The sequence below is a fragment of the Vanessa tameamea genome, chromosome 4 (assembly GCF_037043105.1).
Source record: "Vanessa tameamea isolate UH-Manoa-2023 chromosome 4, ilVanTame1 primary haplotype, whole genome shotgun sequence".
Lineage (NCBI taxonomy): Eukaryota > Metazoa > Arthropoda > Insecta > Lepidoptera > Nymphalidae > Vanessa > Vanessa tameamea.
In genome coordinates this window covers 8,467,570-8,485,147 of record NC_087312.1, presented here as the reverse complement: position 1 = coordinate 8,485,147, position 17,578 = coordinate 8,467,570, and the positions used below count along the sequence as shown (strand labels likewise).

At 33.7% G+C, this 17,578-nt stretch overlaps 1 protein-coding gene across 1 annotated transcript; it reads right to left on the bottom strand.

Moving 5' to 3' along the window:
- Positions 1-779: 779 nt before the first annotated feature.
- On the bottom strand, positions 780-17,465 carry LOC113394500 (chitin synthase chs-2-like). The gene is made up of 24 exons (XM_064220758.1): positions 17,128-17,465; positions 16,273-16,384; positions 14,617-14,861; positions 14,374-14,540; positions 13,612-13,945; positions 13,331-13,530; positions 12,943-13,258; positions 12,579-12,799; positions 12,057-12,148; positions 11,836-11,987; positions 11,154-11,416; positions 9,851-10,061; positions 9,042-9,242; positions 8,058-8,284; positions 7,653-7,820; positions 7,271-7,576; positions 6,449-6,678; positions 5,838-5,958; positions 5,384-5,536; positions 4,536-4,712; positions 3,769-3,936; positions 3,039-3,270; positions 2,670-2,839; positions 780-1,042 (listed from the first exon to the last, which is right to left on the bottom strand). Exons 2-24 carry the CDS (start codon positions 16,371-16,373, stop codon positions 911-913), a joined length of 4,587 nt encoding a protein of 1,528 aa, XP_064076828.1. The 5' UTR covers positions 16,374-16,384; positions 17,128-17,465; the 3' UTR covers positions 780-910.
- Between the last annotated feature and the right edge of the window lie 113 nt (positions 17,466-17,578).

Genomic DNA, 17,578 nt, shown 5'->3' with positions numbered 1-17,578 from the left:
TAAACCGATGTCATCAAAAAAAGAAACACGAAGCTACTAAAAAAGATTTACGCGCCTCCATGAAATCGTAATAACGTTTATGTAATTTTATTAAATTATTATCCAATGCAATTAACTAAAGTAATTGTATAAAATAAAGATACCATATTTTCGACTCGAAAGTGAAAAAAAGAATTATCATAACGAATATTATTTTGGAAGCAATATAATTTTCAACAAAATCATAAAAGTGAAAATTACACAAAAAATTAATTGATCAATCATTTTTCACGGTAAGTTTAAAAATAAAAAACACGAATTATTGCAAATAATTTATTAAAGCATATTTTTTCTTACAACAGTACTTATTGCATAAAATAGGCACAAACATATTGTATAAAAAAATCCAATTCCCTACAAAAATCACAGAATCATAATCCAAATAGGAGTATATTTTTTAATAAAATTTTGTCACTTGTATAGTTACAAATATATTTAAAGCAAAAAAATACTTTTACGTGTTATGTAAACATACCAGAACGTACATATTTAACATTAAACCATTTAGTATGACTTTACTTGATATTGTAAATACATATATTTTTTAATTAATTTATTTATTTTATAAATATATATATATATATTTAAATTTATTTATTTAAAGAAAAAGAAAGTATGTACATTCGGAAAAAACATGTCTAACCGTGCAACGAAAACAATAAATGCTTTTACAGTGCACTATGGATTCTATAGCAGTAGCAAAAAAAATTAGTTGGTTATATTATAATCAATAAGATCTTGAGTATAAAATCGTAATGAACAAAAATTTCATTTCTTGAAACCAAACAATAAAAGGATAAATAGGTCATAACATCATATCAATAACTGTCGACGGATTATGTTGATGGTGGTAGCGGTGGTAGCGGTGGTATCACTTGTAGATGTCCCGGAAGCGCACCGTGCTGCGTCGCGGCGCCGGCGCCACGTCTTCGTCGCTGTCGAGCGCGGGCTCGTAGCCCTTGTTCATGTAGGCGAGGGACGACCGGCCCGCCATGTCGTTCATCTAAACCATGTCATTTCAGTTACAATCACTGGCATGAGAAGGCTTGCAGTAATCCAACGGTTAAATTGATTAGTGGATAAAACTTTAATCAAAAATAAGTTGTAATTTTTTTTTCCATATTCCTGACACAAACAAAAATGTTAAAATCAAAATATTCTTTATTCAAGTAGGCTCATAAAAGCACTTTTGAAAGTTCATGTTACATTGTTGAATAAAATTCAAAGCTACCGTTCGGAAAATAGATTCTACCAAGAACCGGCAATAGTTACTCTTTTCCACCATTTTAATTACAGGTTACGTCAGTAAACAACTTTTTTAACTTTAATATAATTTTGTATTGTGTAATATATCTTGTTTATCAACGTTTTTTGATATGATAATTCTACAAACAAACTGACAGTTTATCGGAATCGAATCGTCAAATGTAACGATCCAGTTGTGATTTGGTCAAAGCTTGATCGGATTATTATTGTGATAAGTAGCATTGCTCCTAAGTTACGATCACGAATAGTCGAAGTCGGATCGAAATAGAATCGGGAACGTATCATTAACGTTATAAGTTAGTACAATTGCCGTCATGTTCTTTATACGATAAAATTTATTAACTGATTGTCAGCCTCGTCAGTCTAGCCACTGGCTATCAGCTAGCTCATGAGGCCGCAAAACTGAAGATTTTGGGTTGAATTCCCGGGATTGGCTAATAAAAAAATTATTGAATTTATTCGTCTACAAATTCTCAGTAGTAGTCTAGATTCTAGAAGTTTGGCAGTATTTACACTTCAGACCTTCAGATATCCAAGTGGAAAGCCGTCCTTCGTCTACTTTTTTCGGACGTGTTGGATTTGCCATCTCATTGGATAACGACGGAGAGAATAGTGCACTTGTTCTCATTCCAAAACTTCTACACAATAATATTGTCTTGTACGGTGTTTATTCTACAAAATAAAGTGTTATAATTACAACACTTAATGTTATCAGCAAAGTGTTAGATCAGTTATTGTAGCGAGACTGCAAAGGGCAATATGATATACAATCAGTCGACGTTACTACACGCAAATATGATTCTTATAATGGAATAGCAAAGTGATGATATTCCTTTATAACTACGTGTATTTAACTTGGAATAATAAACTCAACTTATACACCTAATAAAGTCGAATCTTGCAACATATATGATGGCTAATTTTTGTTTTATCTCACGCTCAGGTGTGAAGGAAAACACTGTGTGGAAATTCACTTGTATCGGTTGATATTCTAAATCGTCTAATCACATCAAACGACTGTTAGAATAAACTGTAATGACTTCTACTTCTCCTACTTGGCCGGTGCCCCATAATAGGATATTCTCTTAGAAATATACCTTTTATATGACTTTTCATGTTTCCGTATTTCAATGAAGAATTTATTACACAACACATACTATCAGCAAAAAACTACCATTAAAATACTACTAGATATTCGTTTTTTTAGTAGTTTTCTATATTTCTATTCCTTGTCTGTTTCCATGTTTTTTCTGGTTTACCAATTATTCGGAACGTAATCGGTTCGTTCCTATAACATATTTAATCTGCTACACCGAAATGAACACAAAGAATCTGCTACAGTGAAACGAAAACAAAAAGCTCACCGCCGTGATGGGGTCCTCGTAGAGATACGCGCCGGTGGAGTCCCGCGCGGCCTGCAGCTGCGAGCGGCGCTTGTCGGCCAGCACGGAGTCGCGCCGGTGCATCAGCGCGCGCAGCGTGGCGCGCCGGGACGCCGACGTGCCGCCCAGCGACGGCAGCCGCGACACCGCCGCTGAGGACAATTTTTTTATATTAATCTAAACTCAGTTATATATATTATCACGGCTAAGAGATTATTTTTCTTAAGATCATCTCAACGAAAGTAAACCAAAAATGTCGCATAAGGAAATGTACAGAAATTGGATGGACGTTACGGACTATGGGTCGTATAGTAACACCCGCCCCAACCCCTGCTGAGCGTGTGGCCTCACCGGGGTCGGCGGTCTGCAGTATGGTGAGGCGGCGCTTGAAGTTGGCGTCGAGGTTGACGGGCGCGGCCTTGGCGTCGCGCGCGCGCTCCAGGTTGTGCAGCGTCTTGCGGCGCGACACGTTAGAGTCGTCGACGCCGCGCCGCTCCAAGTCGTCCACGTTCAGCTTCTGCAGGTCTCGCGCGATATCCACCGCTCGCTTCTCGAACTGGGCGTCTTCGGACATGTCGTGTGGCTGTTTCGAGAACGTCGTACGATTTATTCGTGTATTTTCTAATCCAGCTTACGTCCGTAACTTGTTAGACTACGTATTATATTACTCGGAAGCGATACCAAAATAGGCTTACTTTTATTATTTCAAAAATATAAATTTACTTAGGTAGATAATAATGATATGATCGAAAAAATTGACTTTCCCAACAGTCATACATAAATATGTTCGCAATGACTGCAAAAACACTTTAGGTAATGGTACTTTGTATTTTTATAAGCGTAATAATTCGCCTTGTCTTGTATTACCGTACACAATACCCAGAAACATTGATATTTTTTGATTAAATTATTACATTTTAATTTTATTATTAAAAGATTTAGTTCTTAAACATAAAATAATGAAATTAAAAGAATACTACCATTAGATCTACCCTTTTAATGTCTTTCGATCTACATACAAATACTACTTTATAACAGCGATAATATTTAATACTATATTTTATAGATTTATATATCTCACCTTTTTAGTGAAGAACCAGTTCAGCTGGACGGTGGATAGCAAGTGTGTGAGTGTTCCCAGTCTATGGAATAACATTCCAATGAACTGAATGAGGAGCACCGAACCGAAGAATATGATCAAGACGGACCCGATTGGCTCAAGCATCAAAAACTCTCGATCTACCAGCACCTGTTACGAGCGAAAATAATTCATTACACATTTTAAACTTTCAATATCAGCTGGAACATTATTACCTTATATAATATATAACCTTATATTACTTAATTTCTTTTACGTTTTTGTTTTATTATTATTATTGGAAAAATTCTCAGTTCTGTTCCTCAACTCTAAACATGCCAAAATGATTGATCTTTGATTTTGATTTTTTCAATAATGTTCACATTTCTACTTATATTCTTGTAAAACTTTATCTGAATTTATTAAGTCTTTATTATTATGTTATTATTTTTGCACTTTTCAATGTGTTTTTTTTTAATATGGCGATATTTTTAATAAGCTATTAAACCTATGACGCAGCTAGATTTAATAATTATAATAATTACCGTATTAACATTCCGACTCATTTAGTAAATATTAACATCACAATTATTGAATCAACTTTTAATAAGATTATTTGTTTGGATTGGCTGGTACGAAAGCAAATTCGTTCGTTTTATACCGAAAATAATTTAGAAAAGTGACAAATTTATTTATGAAATATTGCTCCTTCCATAAGCCATATTAGCTACTGATGACAAAAATATTCAATTCAATACCAATATACTTACAACATTATCATTACCATCGTATGAGAGGGCTATTTTCTGACCGAAAGGCCACTTTAAATGCAACTCATCCTGTCGGAGTTGTAGGAGGAAGATCGCCATCACGAACATAGCGTTGAGCATCACAAACGCAAAAACCATGTTGTCACGCAATTCCTTCAAGTCATTTTTAATTCGTTCCTGTTAGCAAAACACGGTTATTAGTATACTGGGTACAATTTAAACATATTATCAAATTTGTTTAAATAACTATTCATAAGCACACACATACACAAAAAAGATCCACATATGGATAAAAATTACGTATACCTTCTTTTTATTAGTAAAAAGTTATTTAGATAATTATAAAGATTTTTATTTATTTGTAACAGAGATTGATTTTGTTCGATTTTGTTTGGCGGATGAGGTTTTAGCCACAAAGCCCCTATGTTCACACTCGATAGATTATTTTGCTGATGCTATATTTTAAAATATAAAGCACTTTCATAAATTAATCAGCTCCGTCAAGCCATTTGGACTACAGAGCGTTCCAAAAGAATATACATACAAAAACATTACTCTTGGGGTAAAAACCAGACACATCTTCTAAATTACACAACATATGCGTGCATACGTTTAATCTTAGGTAATTTATATATCCAGATGTGTCGCACTACAAAAGAATTAAAACAAAAGAGCCACCTTTTTTATGTTTGTGGGCGTGACAGCTACGCTTGACAATCGCCAAACTTCATACTACTTTACTAGTGTGCGTGTACTTAGTGGTCAATCGTTGGCTACTATTTTTCCAAGTTGACCTCAGCTTTGACAGTTAATCAACATTTGGATATTATGAACAAACGCTATATAACCTGTTCCTCCTTGTTCTCGTCGATGGGTCTGAGATACGTGTCGATCAAATCTTTCCAGAATTCAGTTTCAGCTGTCGTCAAAAAGTCTACCTCCCCCTTTTCCAGATTTGGATCTTCAATCCAGTATGGGTTAATTAAATCGTCTCTCTCCTCCTATAAAATTATTATTTATGATCAAGGTATTGGCGCAGTATATAAAAATAAATTAACAGTCTATAAATGCTGGGCCGAGACCTCCTCAAGAGGACTTTTGAAAATTATTTTTGGTCCTCACCTCCAACTGTCGTTGACTGATTGAGAGACACTTTTAAGAAACATTTTTTGGAGTGGGGTCTATAGGTTTCGTCAATAATATAGATGATAATTGTATCTGTTTAAATCCCATTGTCTAGACACTAAAAGTCGCGACCGGTATCATATAACCGGTAATTAATATATAACAATTTGAACAAACCCTAGGTATATCCGTGGAATCTTCGCTGTCTTCGTACTCAGGCAGCATCGATAACGTATCACCTCGAAGGCCCATTGAGGATCGACGTCTAGGATTTTTTTCCACCTCTGCCGGCGCACCCCTATAACAACAGATAAGCGAATCACTTTGGGGTTTAAATTGCGGAACCCATGCGTTATTCATAAATATTCGAGGGCTTTGAGGGTTTTGTAAAAGTCCCTGTGGATAGGTTAACCGGTAGCCCGCCAATCAGCTATGCTTAATATTGTTATGTTCCGTTTCGATGGATTTATTAGCCAGAGTAACTACAGGGACAAGGGACATGACATCTTTGTTGTGAAGGTCGGTAGCGCCTTGTAGATGTTAATATTTCTTACAGTACAAATATCTATCGACGGTGGTGACCATTTACCGACAAATGGAACATTTCCCATTTGCCTCATTGACTTTATTAAAATGCGAAGGCTTAAAATATATATTACATGGTAAGATTATATTGTTTCGATAAAGAAACTATAAGATGATACCAAAATAATTTTACATAAAAATACAACAATGAAGAAAACGTCCGATCATAAAAAAATACCAAAATGAAAAACGAAAATGCTTACAATGAATCTAATCTCTTATCAATCTTATCCAGCGAGTTCGAAATCTGCAGAAGATGCAAGTTCTCGCTGTAGTCTTTGGGGTTGGTACAACACAAACATTTGAATAAGCCGCCGATGCTGAACTCTATCGATCCAGAAGTCTCTTCGGATTTTCCGAACCAAGTCATAATACTCTTTGTGTCCATTTTCTTTTTTGCTTCTTCGGATTCCTTTTTCTCCATTTCGATTTCCTAATAATTAAATAATAATATAAGATTTAAAACAGTTTATTTTTTCAATTTCAGATTTTTCACGAAGCTAAGTGTCTGACAGTGGATGTGCAAGTTGTTCAAAATGTATTTTAGAATTGTTGAGAACCACTCCGATTTCAGTCGTTTTCACCAAACGTATTGACCGACTTAATAGCCTAACTTACTAAAATCCGTCCTGTTAGAGCGACGTGACCTTAAATAGTTATTAACGTATGACTACTTAGGGCTACACCTAAACACATTACCGTAACGTGCAATGTGCCACGTCACGACGTTGTGACTTATTATATGACGCGTGCCAAAATTTAGTTTCTTGAAATGGAAATCTTTCTCAATTACAGAAAACAATTATTTTCATTTTAGTGTAATGTGATAATTATATTTTGACATTATTGCTTCGAATGTGACTCTTTTGAAGGAATTCGATCATTAATTATATCGACGACATGTAGAAAAAAAAATAAAGATGAAATAATCCAGTACTACTACTAGTACTTCTGCTAGTAGTACTAGTAGTCACTGCTCAGTGCAATTTATGCAATATAAATAATGTATCTAAAACAATAAATACCTTTAAAGTCTTCTTCTGCGCCACTTCCCGAGTTCCCCACGACACGTTGTTGAGGTTACAGAGCGAATATATGATGAGCAACATGTACATGCTAGGGATGGTTATATAATATATGACCAAGTACGCTAAGCAAAAGATTTCCTGTGGATGTAAAGCGCCCGTCACGAAGAATATACCGAAAGTCGCCACAAAGAACATACTGGTTGGAGCCAACCATCCGTCCTGTACGATCTGGAGCGCTATGCCGACTATCACCATCAACATTATCATCGCGTAGACGCATGTTATTAGATTCGCCACTTGAAGCTGAAAGTAAATAAATTTCTATTAACATCACCCCCCCTCCTTAACGACTTATTTTTGTTTATCTGTGTGTAATTACCTGAATTTCTGATTTGCACATCAAGCACACCACGACGAATATGAAGATCGGAAGTAAATTGAGTAAGAGAGCGTAGATATTGCTCAAGCCGGTGAGGGCGTTTATAGCGCCTATCATCATGAGAAAGATGGTCCCGGGACCCAGGATTGTACCCAATATCAACATCGTCTGAAACATATTAATCATCAATCACATTATATATTATAAAATTAAAGTATTTCATGTTTATGATTTGGATATACACAATGTAATTATATTAAATACTACTGCAGAAATTAAACAATTGTCAAATAATATTGTTAATAGCGCAATAAACTACGTGGAAAAATAAATTATAACACAAAAGAATATCTTTGAATTAACTTTTCAGTTCAAAAGAACGAATGAACTTTTTAAACGTATTACCTGATATGCAATGTACAATGTAGATATATTATCGTTCATTTCGACAGTGCGTTTTGACTCAGCAAGCAGGTCGAAAATATTGGCCATGGTCGATGGAACCCATCGTCTGCGCTGGTTGAAGAACTCGTTGAAACTCTCCGGGCAGTGCGTGTACGCGTCGGACGCCGCCGAGTACTCCACGCGATAACCTCTTTGTAACAGCAATGTGCAGAGCCATCGATCCTCTCCTGGATTTCAAAATGTATCATTATTTACATATTTTAACGAGAAGTTAAACATATTTCACAAATCTGTTTTTAAGAAGGTTGTTCATAATACGAATTTAAGAAAAGTGTGTAAATATGATATCGGTAATTTCATAAGTTAAATTTTACTGTAGTTGTTCGATTACCAGCGATGACACGATGAAAGCTTTAAATAATAACATAAAATGACTCATTCACCTTGCTAATGCACCACAAACCACGGAAACAAAGATGATATGACCTTTGTAACTGTAACTGTACTTGCTTACTTAACTTTCAAAGTTGAACGGTTACCGAAACATTTTATTCGTTCACGTGACCTTGAGAAAATGACATGTCAAACTGGAAGTTCAACGCTCAGGTTGAGGTGGTGTAACGACCACATATATATATATATATATATATTTTAATTCAGTGTCGGCCTTCATATCATAAAACGAAAAGTTTCCTCCATTTCAAGTCTTAGTGTATTGCGCTTGTCATTTCTCTTTTATATATATAATATAAAACTAACTAAACAATAAGACATTCTGTTTGAGTATATACACATATACAATAGTATATATGTAGGTGGTATACATACTATTGTCGTAAATATGTCTTGAATGGTAGTTGTCGTGCTGTGGCGCCATCTACTGGCGAGTCACAAAAAGTAAATAAGATAGAAAACTTTTCCATGAAACAATACATATGTATATCCATTTTTATGGTAATTAAATAAACCATAGACTATAATTACCTTGATCGTATTGTACATAGTGTCGAGCTTCGTTAGATGTCAAGGTATACTTCTTCATAACATTGTCGTCCATCAGAGCCTTTCCCCTGAAGAGGGAAAAACATCCAGGACTACAAAGTACGCAGCCAATCATGTGCTCGGTCGCCTTTTGCAGCCAATGACCGATAGCGTACTCGAACATTTGATACCACGACATAAAACCTGAAATGTATTCATTGCGTATAAAATAGTCAAGTAGCGTTCATAATAATTTGCTTTTAATTTTATGAAGTTTTATAAATAAATATAAAATATGTTATTATTTTTCTAACCATTCAGAAGACAAATATATATAGCACATAAATATAAACATATAATATACATATATATCGAATAAAAATACAATACTAAATATAGCAGCTAACCTATTATTGCATAAACATGTATAATATTATATATATTTATTTTATATGAAAATATAAAAATAATTTCGTATCTTTTATAAGTTTGAAATTTCTTTTGTAAATAGCGTTCGAAGTTAAACTTATCTTGTTTTGTTTATTACATTTTTTTATCAATTTCCGCATAACACAATCAGTTCATGACACTTAAATTAGTTCTAGGAATTGATTAAAATCAAGATTATCTTTTATAACAGAACATACGTTTTTTGTGGCAATTAGTCTAGTTTACACCTAGTTAAATAGTAATTTAGTATTGACACTTACACAATATATTATGATATCGATGGAATCAAGATTACTAAAAAGGTTGCTTAGCTTTTACTTAAAACTTTTAATATTGTATAATTTCTTAATGTAATGACTGACCTGATCCTACAGGATGAATTCTACCACATGCAGCTCCAAGATTCTTGTCTTTTTTCATCAGATCAATGAGTAGAGTAACGGCACAGGGTTTGAAATCGATGTCTCCGTCAAGGGCAAGCAAATACGTATTTTCGGCAATATTTTCCTTACGATCTACAGAAAGCGGCAGATCCATCAGACGATGGCCGAGGAAGTAGTACATATACATCACCTTAAAAAGATAAATACATTCAATTATTTACCGTCTATGGTTTGAAAAATTTATGAATCCCTTGAGCTATTACTACCAACTACATAGATAATATACAAGATTTTAGAGACATGCAAAGTTTTAAATATTCTTCACGGTGAATAATTAAGACAGTTATTTGTGATAATTGAAACGAGCTCAAAATCCAAGCAGGCCTTAACCGAAGATAGCTCTGTCACTGGCAAGCACCGTCACATTTTATGATCGAAGTTCCAGGAAAATATCGTGAGGATACCTTCATTTGTCTATTGAAATTTTGCCACATGTGTTTCCATATTTTCAAAGATGAAACGAGTTCAGGCCATAGCCCAACAGTGAGATGTTTACAGACTGTTACTTCAACCGATCCATTAAATTAGAACAAGGTAAGAAAGATAAATATGTCAAATTTGTTTTCGACGCAATTTTTCGTGTATACAATCTTTTCTGCAAATTTTATTATGACTTAATCACATTAATCCATCATTATCAATTCAAACTTGGAATGTCAGATGCACTGTGACTAATTTTTAGGCCAAGATCGACGCGGATCAAGAGCTGATATCATTAAGGTTAAGGCAAAGCATTATAGTAACTCCTTATCAAACGGCACTCGTAACCAAAGATTATTCAACATACTTGCGAATAGTAAAATAGATACAATTCTAATTAACATTTCCAAAGGAAAATGGGATTCTTTTTAAAATACATACACTTTTAGTACAATTTCTTTTTAGTAGTTTCTGATAATTATTTTAAGAATTCTGAAGGATATTTAATGTATAATAAAAAGTATGATTTTTAAGTTATGTAGACCAAAATACCTCTATTCAAAGGACGCCTTAAATAGATATATGTACATATATGATTCATGAAACAGTGTAACCAATGCGTTCCTTGCCATTTCTTCGTGTTCTTCCCGGTTCTATACTCCGATCCCGTTTTCAAATAAAATGACGATTCCAAAGGTGCTTGTAACAACCCTCATTCAAATAACGTTAAATTTAACTTTTAAAATAGTGCTATACATTTAACTTCATAAAAACTGTATATTTAATTGCTTTAGAAAAATACCTGTGACCATCTCTTCCTATGTCTAATCTTGGATTTGTCTTTCAAATGGCAGATCAATTTATTCTTCCCTGGTAGAATCCAAACCAATCTACCGCCGTACGGTGTGGGATACTTCTTAGGGGGACGTAATCTAACGTTGGTGAGATGAACCTCAGACGCTGCTTCATCTATTGTCTCTACCAGACATTTCACGAAGCGATTCACTTGAGAATCTTCGGTACTATGGTCTGATACCTCGTAGGCGTCGTCCATAAATATGTGCGCTTAAATTAAATAAATAAATAATTTCTTATCCATAAAATGTCTTATTTAATAACTGTAACTAGTATTAAATTAAATACATAACAAGATATATATATAAAAATATAAGGAAAATGGTTTCACGAATCGGACAACTTAACATCCTGTTTTATAATTTAAAAAAGGAAACCAGACTGATAGTTCACGCAATGGTAAGTGAATCATCGAACAGACATTGGATTTAAAAGAAATATTAATATCTATTCCTCAGAGTCAATGCGGTATCAATAATATAAAACAAGATGTTATGTTCCTAATGCATGTTACACTGGCTTACTATAGAAATCAAAGTATTGATATTTTGACACCACTAATGATTACTAGGCGGTGTTTCCTAGCAATAGAATTTACATATATTAGACTTAAATATATTTCATTATACCTTCTAATTCATAATAGTCTGGGTCTACAATACCCAAGTATTTCTGAGCTACTCTACGTGCACTCTGGTCTTCGTCCAACCTAAATATAGACTTTAAGAACTCGATCATTTCGTCTTTTGTTTCATGCCACATGGTCGCACACACGTAGATCCTGCGTGGAAGTGTAAGATTAAGCAAAACGTTTAAATAGTTTTCAATCGCTTTATGGAAAGCCGATTACCTGGTTATACTATCGGAAGGTCTAACATCCTTTACAATATTTTCCACGCTACCATTCGATATTTTATCGGCGTCTGTGAAGTCATCGAGATCCTGAAAATAAATATTTTACTTCTTATAATCTTGTTCCATATTAATTAGAATAAATACGCTTCTTATGTACACACAACAGCTGTAAAACCTCTTTTAAACATACACATGTGGCAAATTTCATCCAACAGGCATATATATATAGATTATAATTCGATGTCAGGAATGTACAGTGTTAATGTCTAGGGGCTGTGATGATCACTCACCATCCGGTGAACCATTTTCCCGTGCGTCTAACTATATTATAAAAAAAAAACTTCTGCTAAGTTTGTTTTTTATGTTTTAGGAGAAGCGTGGTAAACTTACCTTCCTTTTAAAGTAGAAGTGTTACTTTTATTCTCTTCTTGGCTATTTAATTATATTGGCTATAAAAATCAACGATTGTATGTTTTTACAAACACATTATTTTTGGTTATAAAGCTAAAGTACTTACGTCGACATGCAATTCATTTTCATCATCTCTGGTCCTACTCAGAAGTAAAGATTGGTCTATTAGTGGACCACTGTACCAAGGTTTCGCAAAGAGCTTGTCCGTTGAAGCGAGACGCTCACATTTAGGTAACCAAGTGTACATCGTGATCCAAGACTGAGATATTAGCCATAGCAACCACACCCAAGTCATCTCGCGACCAATGTAATCTTTCAGGAAGTAGACTGAAAATATATATATTATTAGATTTTTATCTTATATGTTAACTACAAATTTCCAGAGTTTTCTGGTTAGCTTTGATATTATATCATATTCATTCCAAAAGATAAGCGCTATAATTTTTCAAATGGTAATTGTGTTTACTAACCCGGTGGTATTTCAAAGAACAAATAGTCTGGTATGGTATATCTGAAAGCGCATGGATCTGCATTCCTTAATCCACACAAGGCAATGAGCAAATTCACTGTAACTGGACCGACGAGATTTAACGCGAATGTGAAACTAAATTTTTGAATAAGAATCTTGCAGGCGAACTTCCCCGCCGCGTAACAAAGGTAGGCTGTCCCGACTTGTATGAGAGAAACCCAAAGAGCAGACAGCGGCTTCGCGGCTACTACGAAACTACCTCCTGTCTTCGAGTAATCTACTGCACCTTGATATAGTTTTTCAAGGATCACTTGGACCTAAATATATTATGCAAATTAAATCAATTACACACAAAATACTTAAATATTCAATTATGTCTTATAACTTACTTCATGGACTTTATAATCACGTGCTTGGAAGGACTCTTCAGCTTTCGTAAAGAAAGCGAAGGGATCATCATCTTGAAGGCTCAACGAAACCAAAATGCAGGAACCGAAGACAATTATTTTCCAAATCGAAAGTATTGCTTGTGAGAAATATCGAGAACTCTTGATGCCGTCTCGAAGTTCGCACAGGTACGACATGGAAACTAAAAAATTAAAACTTGTATAGAAACTATAGCACGTTCATAAATAACTAAATGTAATTTTTTTGTATATTAACTACGAACCCGAAGTATTTCTTCCCATATGTCCAATGAAGTTCTCCCACCAGCCAAGAGATATAAGAATACACGCAAATGGTATACACCATAGAGCAGGAGTTCCATCGAGAAGTGGCCAAACAACAAAAGCAGTCGCCTGAGCGGATATGGCCAACACATCCAAGATTATCATTATAGTGAACCGAGAGTCGCTGCGATCTCTTGTAAATGCGTTCAGTATCCCGGGTATTGTACACATAGCGTTCAATAACATGGCTCCTTTAACGACATCCAGTTCCGGTAATATAATCAAGACCAACATTGCAACCCCAATCGTTTGTAATGTTTCTATTGCAAATGCCTAAAATCATGTTATATAATAATTTACACAAAGTGGGATCGCACACCTGGTCTTAATCCAGACACCTTAGATACAAGTACAATTCCTTGGTAGGTACAAAGCAATAATTATTTAATTCTATGGCAACTTTTGTAGATGTTCATTATAGTATTATGTATCGAATTCATTTGATTTCGAGTCAATACGAAGATATTATCATTTGATCTCAAGCTACCTAGAAATTAAATAAATTCACGAGCGAAAAATCACGAATGAGATATCTTTTTTAAATGTTCTGAAAAGAAATAGAACAGAACGCCAATCTTTTAACGAAGATATATATTTTTCTCTCCAAAAACGTACTACTTAAAATGAAATAATGGGTTGACAATATTCATATTTGTAATATCATAACGTTTGTTACGTTAACAAAACTAGTAAAAACTTACCGCAATAAAATGTAGAAGCATAGGCTTTCTTGCTGTCTTGAAGAAGTATATCCTTAAACTTCTGAGAAACATGCATATCTCTGGCACGGAAAAAATTATGAGCACCGCCCACAGCCATGATATTCGTTCTTCCAAACTTAGGATTGTTATGAATTGCTGATCCAGAGCTGGAATAAAAATTATATTAATAAATATATTCTATTCAACCGGATAATAGTGACTCGAATTATAATTATAGCATACCTAATACTTTATTACAATGACTTATGAAGCGGCCTTTCTTTAGTTGTGAAGTAACAAATAGCAGTGTTCCTTTAGCGACTACTGCGGAACCCAGTACTAAGACGAATACGACGATGTATGCTAGAAGTTTGAGGATCTTCACACTGAGTTCGATCCATGAACTTGTTGCCATAGATCCACTCTCCTTCTTGACCGGAATCTCGCGAAATAGATTCCATCCTTTTGTTTCTTGGGCTGTTCTTTGGCTAAAAATACAAATATTTTTGAAATAAGATGCGAGCTTATTTATGTTACTTACATATACTAATATTTACGCATTACCATCATTATAATCTGCGGCACGTTTTAAATATCAATTATATGTCCGATTAGTTCAGTATTAAAATAACTCTTATAAAAACAAACTGTACTAAATATTCAAATAAAGAATCTCTTCTATTACAATTATAGTCATATTAAAACTTAAACAACTTTGCACTCGGTGGTAGTACTTTGTGCACGCCCGTCTTGGAAGGTACTATTCATCATCAGATATTCTTAGTATTATTGTGTTCCGGTTTAAAGGGTGATTGTGCCAGTGTCCTGGCATAAGGGACATCTTAGTTTCCATTACTGGCGAAGTAAGTAAAGGTTATTATTTCTTACAGAGCCAATATATGTAGGCCGTGATTACTTACCATCAGGTAGCCCATGTACTCAACCATCAAACTGATACTTAAAATATATATATATATATATATCATTTTTGTAAACACTGAGGGTAAGCTCATAGCTATATCAATAGTAAATATTACGCCACAATTTATAACAACGCCACAATTTTTATATACCTATCTTGGAAAACAAAATCACGAGAAAGATCAAAATTTCTTGCTACTGATTAATAAGTACATACATATAAACAATTTATCAAACAAATAACAATATCTTATCATTAATCAATTTATAAGTATTGTTTTCGCTTTGATGACAATTCTTAAGCCCTCTTGATTGCTAAATTGAGTATTAAATTCCGTTTGGTGTTATTTGTATCCATAATTCTATTTGTTTTTTTTTTTTTACTATTATATCGTCATGTTCGAAACAGACGATAAAGTTCATGATAACATAAACAAAATCATTTACAACAAAAATCAGATAAAACTTGAGAAATTCAAAAATAAATAAAATTACCAAATTGTTTATTAGAAACACTAATGGATGTCAGTAAACTGTAAAACATACATAAAATTGCACTAGAAAATGTAGAACTTTATCGCTAAGATCGACTGCTCCTTTGATAATACAGGCTTGTTCAATTTACTTAGTGGTAGGGCTCTGTGCAAGCCCACCTGTGCAGATACCACATACTCATCGTATATTCTACGGCAGCGATACTTAGTATCTATGTGTTCCGGTTTAAAGATTGAGTCAGCCATTGTAACTACAGGCACAAGGGACTTAACATCTTAGATTCCAAGGTTGATGGTGCGTTGGTTATCTAAAAAAGGGTCAAATTTCGCACGGCGCTAATGTCTATGGCCATTGTTGTTGCCAATGTTTGTATTTATTATTAAGACGGAAAACATCCAAAATGTGTGTTAGCATACTATTAACTATTGGTGTCAATTTATGATGAAATACAGCGGTATATACAAAATAAATAAAAATGCATACTCCAATTCATCGTTGTCGTCATAGAGGGGTCGGAACTCTGCGTCTGATTGGTCAGAGTCGTCGTCAGAAAGACCTTTGAATTTTTGACTATTTTTGGCCATAACCTAATAATCTGTAACATTTAAAATTAATACTATATACTTCAAAATTGGAGGCTTATAAAATGTAATAAAATTTCTTTTTTCATAATTAAACATTTTCAAAATGTTATATTCAGATTGAGTATCGGATACAGAATGGCGGTTAAGACCCGGTAAATATACAAAATGTATATAGTCAAGAATCAAATCTTGACTTTCAAAACAGTTATAAATAAATAACAACAAAAAAAATCTGAATTATACCATATGCTCTTTATTCTAAATGTTTATTTAATTACTATTATACGTTTAAATATTACAATTAAATATGAATACTACAATAAATTATATAAAATAATCATAATCTCTATTGAAAAACAGTATTTCGTTTCCATAAATATAAACGCGATAATGTCTATAAAAGATTACATTTAAGCCTGTTTCTGCTAAATGAGTTTTATGTGAAACAAAATATTAATTGTATATAATACAACACTATACCTTGCATGTATTACGCAGTTAAATCATGACAATTATAAGTAACACTCGTAATTAATACCAATTCACAAACACTTAAAATCATACCCAAAGCTAAGCCTCAAATACCTACATCATGTATGTAGTGACGTACTTGAACCACTTGATAATTAAACGCTACATATATTGATATAAATTTTATTGTAAGTACATTTACTATTAGCACATAAAGTATTTCAAACAAAACATCATATTTCAAAATTGACAATTTACTTTAAATAATATATGAAAGAAATACCTTTATATGAGTTCTCAAATCAAAATCAACACATAATTGAAAACCACTATCTTTTCACTATGTAAATTATATTTATTTTTATATCACAACTATCAGTTTGAACTTGTTTGTCACTCAACAATGCCAGGAGTCTAATAATATTCAATGCATTGACTTGTTATCAAAACAACGTCATTATAATAATATTATCACTGATTGGATTATCATTTATCGATTCACCGGCGACCGTGATTTCTTTCGGTTCTAAGGAAGCGACATTGATATAATCTTATCAGACATATAATTAATATGAAACTAATTTCGAATTCCTTTGTGAATCGATTATTTTACATATTTATTCATATTGCGATATAATGTTGCGAATAAATTGAAGGCTTTAACCAAAGAAATATATAAATAATGTTGCGCATAGACTACGGGGATTACCCGTATATTTTTTATACGGGTAATC

What these genes read in the sequence shown, in the direction of transcription:
- LOC113394500 (XM_064220758.1), bottom strand. Translation starts at nt 16,373, where the DNA reads ATGGCCAAAAATAGTCAAAAATTCAAAGGTCTTTCTGACGACGACTCT. An exon ending in GTGATTATAAAGTCCATGAA is followed by an intron (nt 13,259 to 13,330) that starts GTAAGTTATAAG and finishes TAATATATTTAG; the next exon opens with GTCCAAGTGATCCTTGAAAA. An exon ending in CATTGTACATTGCATATCAG is followed by an intron (nt 7,821 to 8,057) that starts GTAATACGTTTA and finishes AATATGTTTCAG; the next exon opens with ACGATGTTGATATTGGGTAC.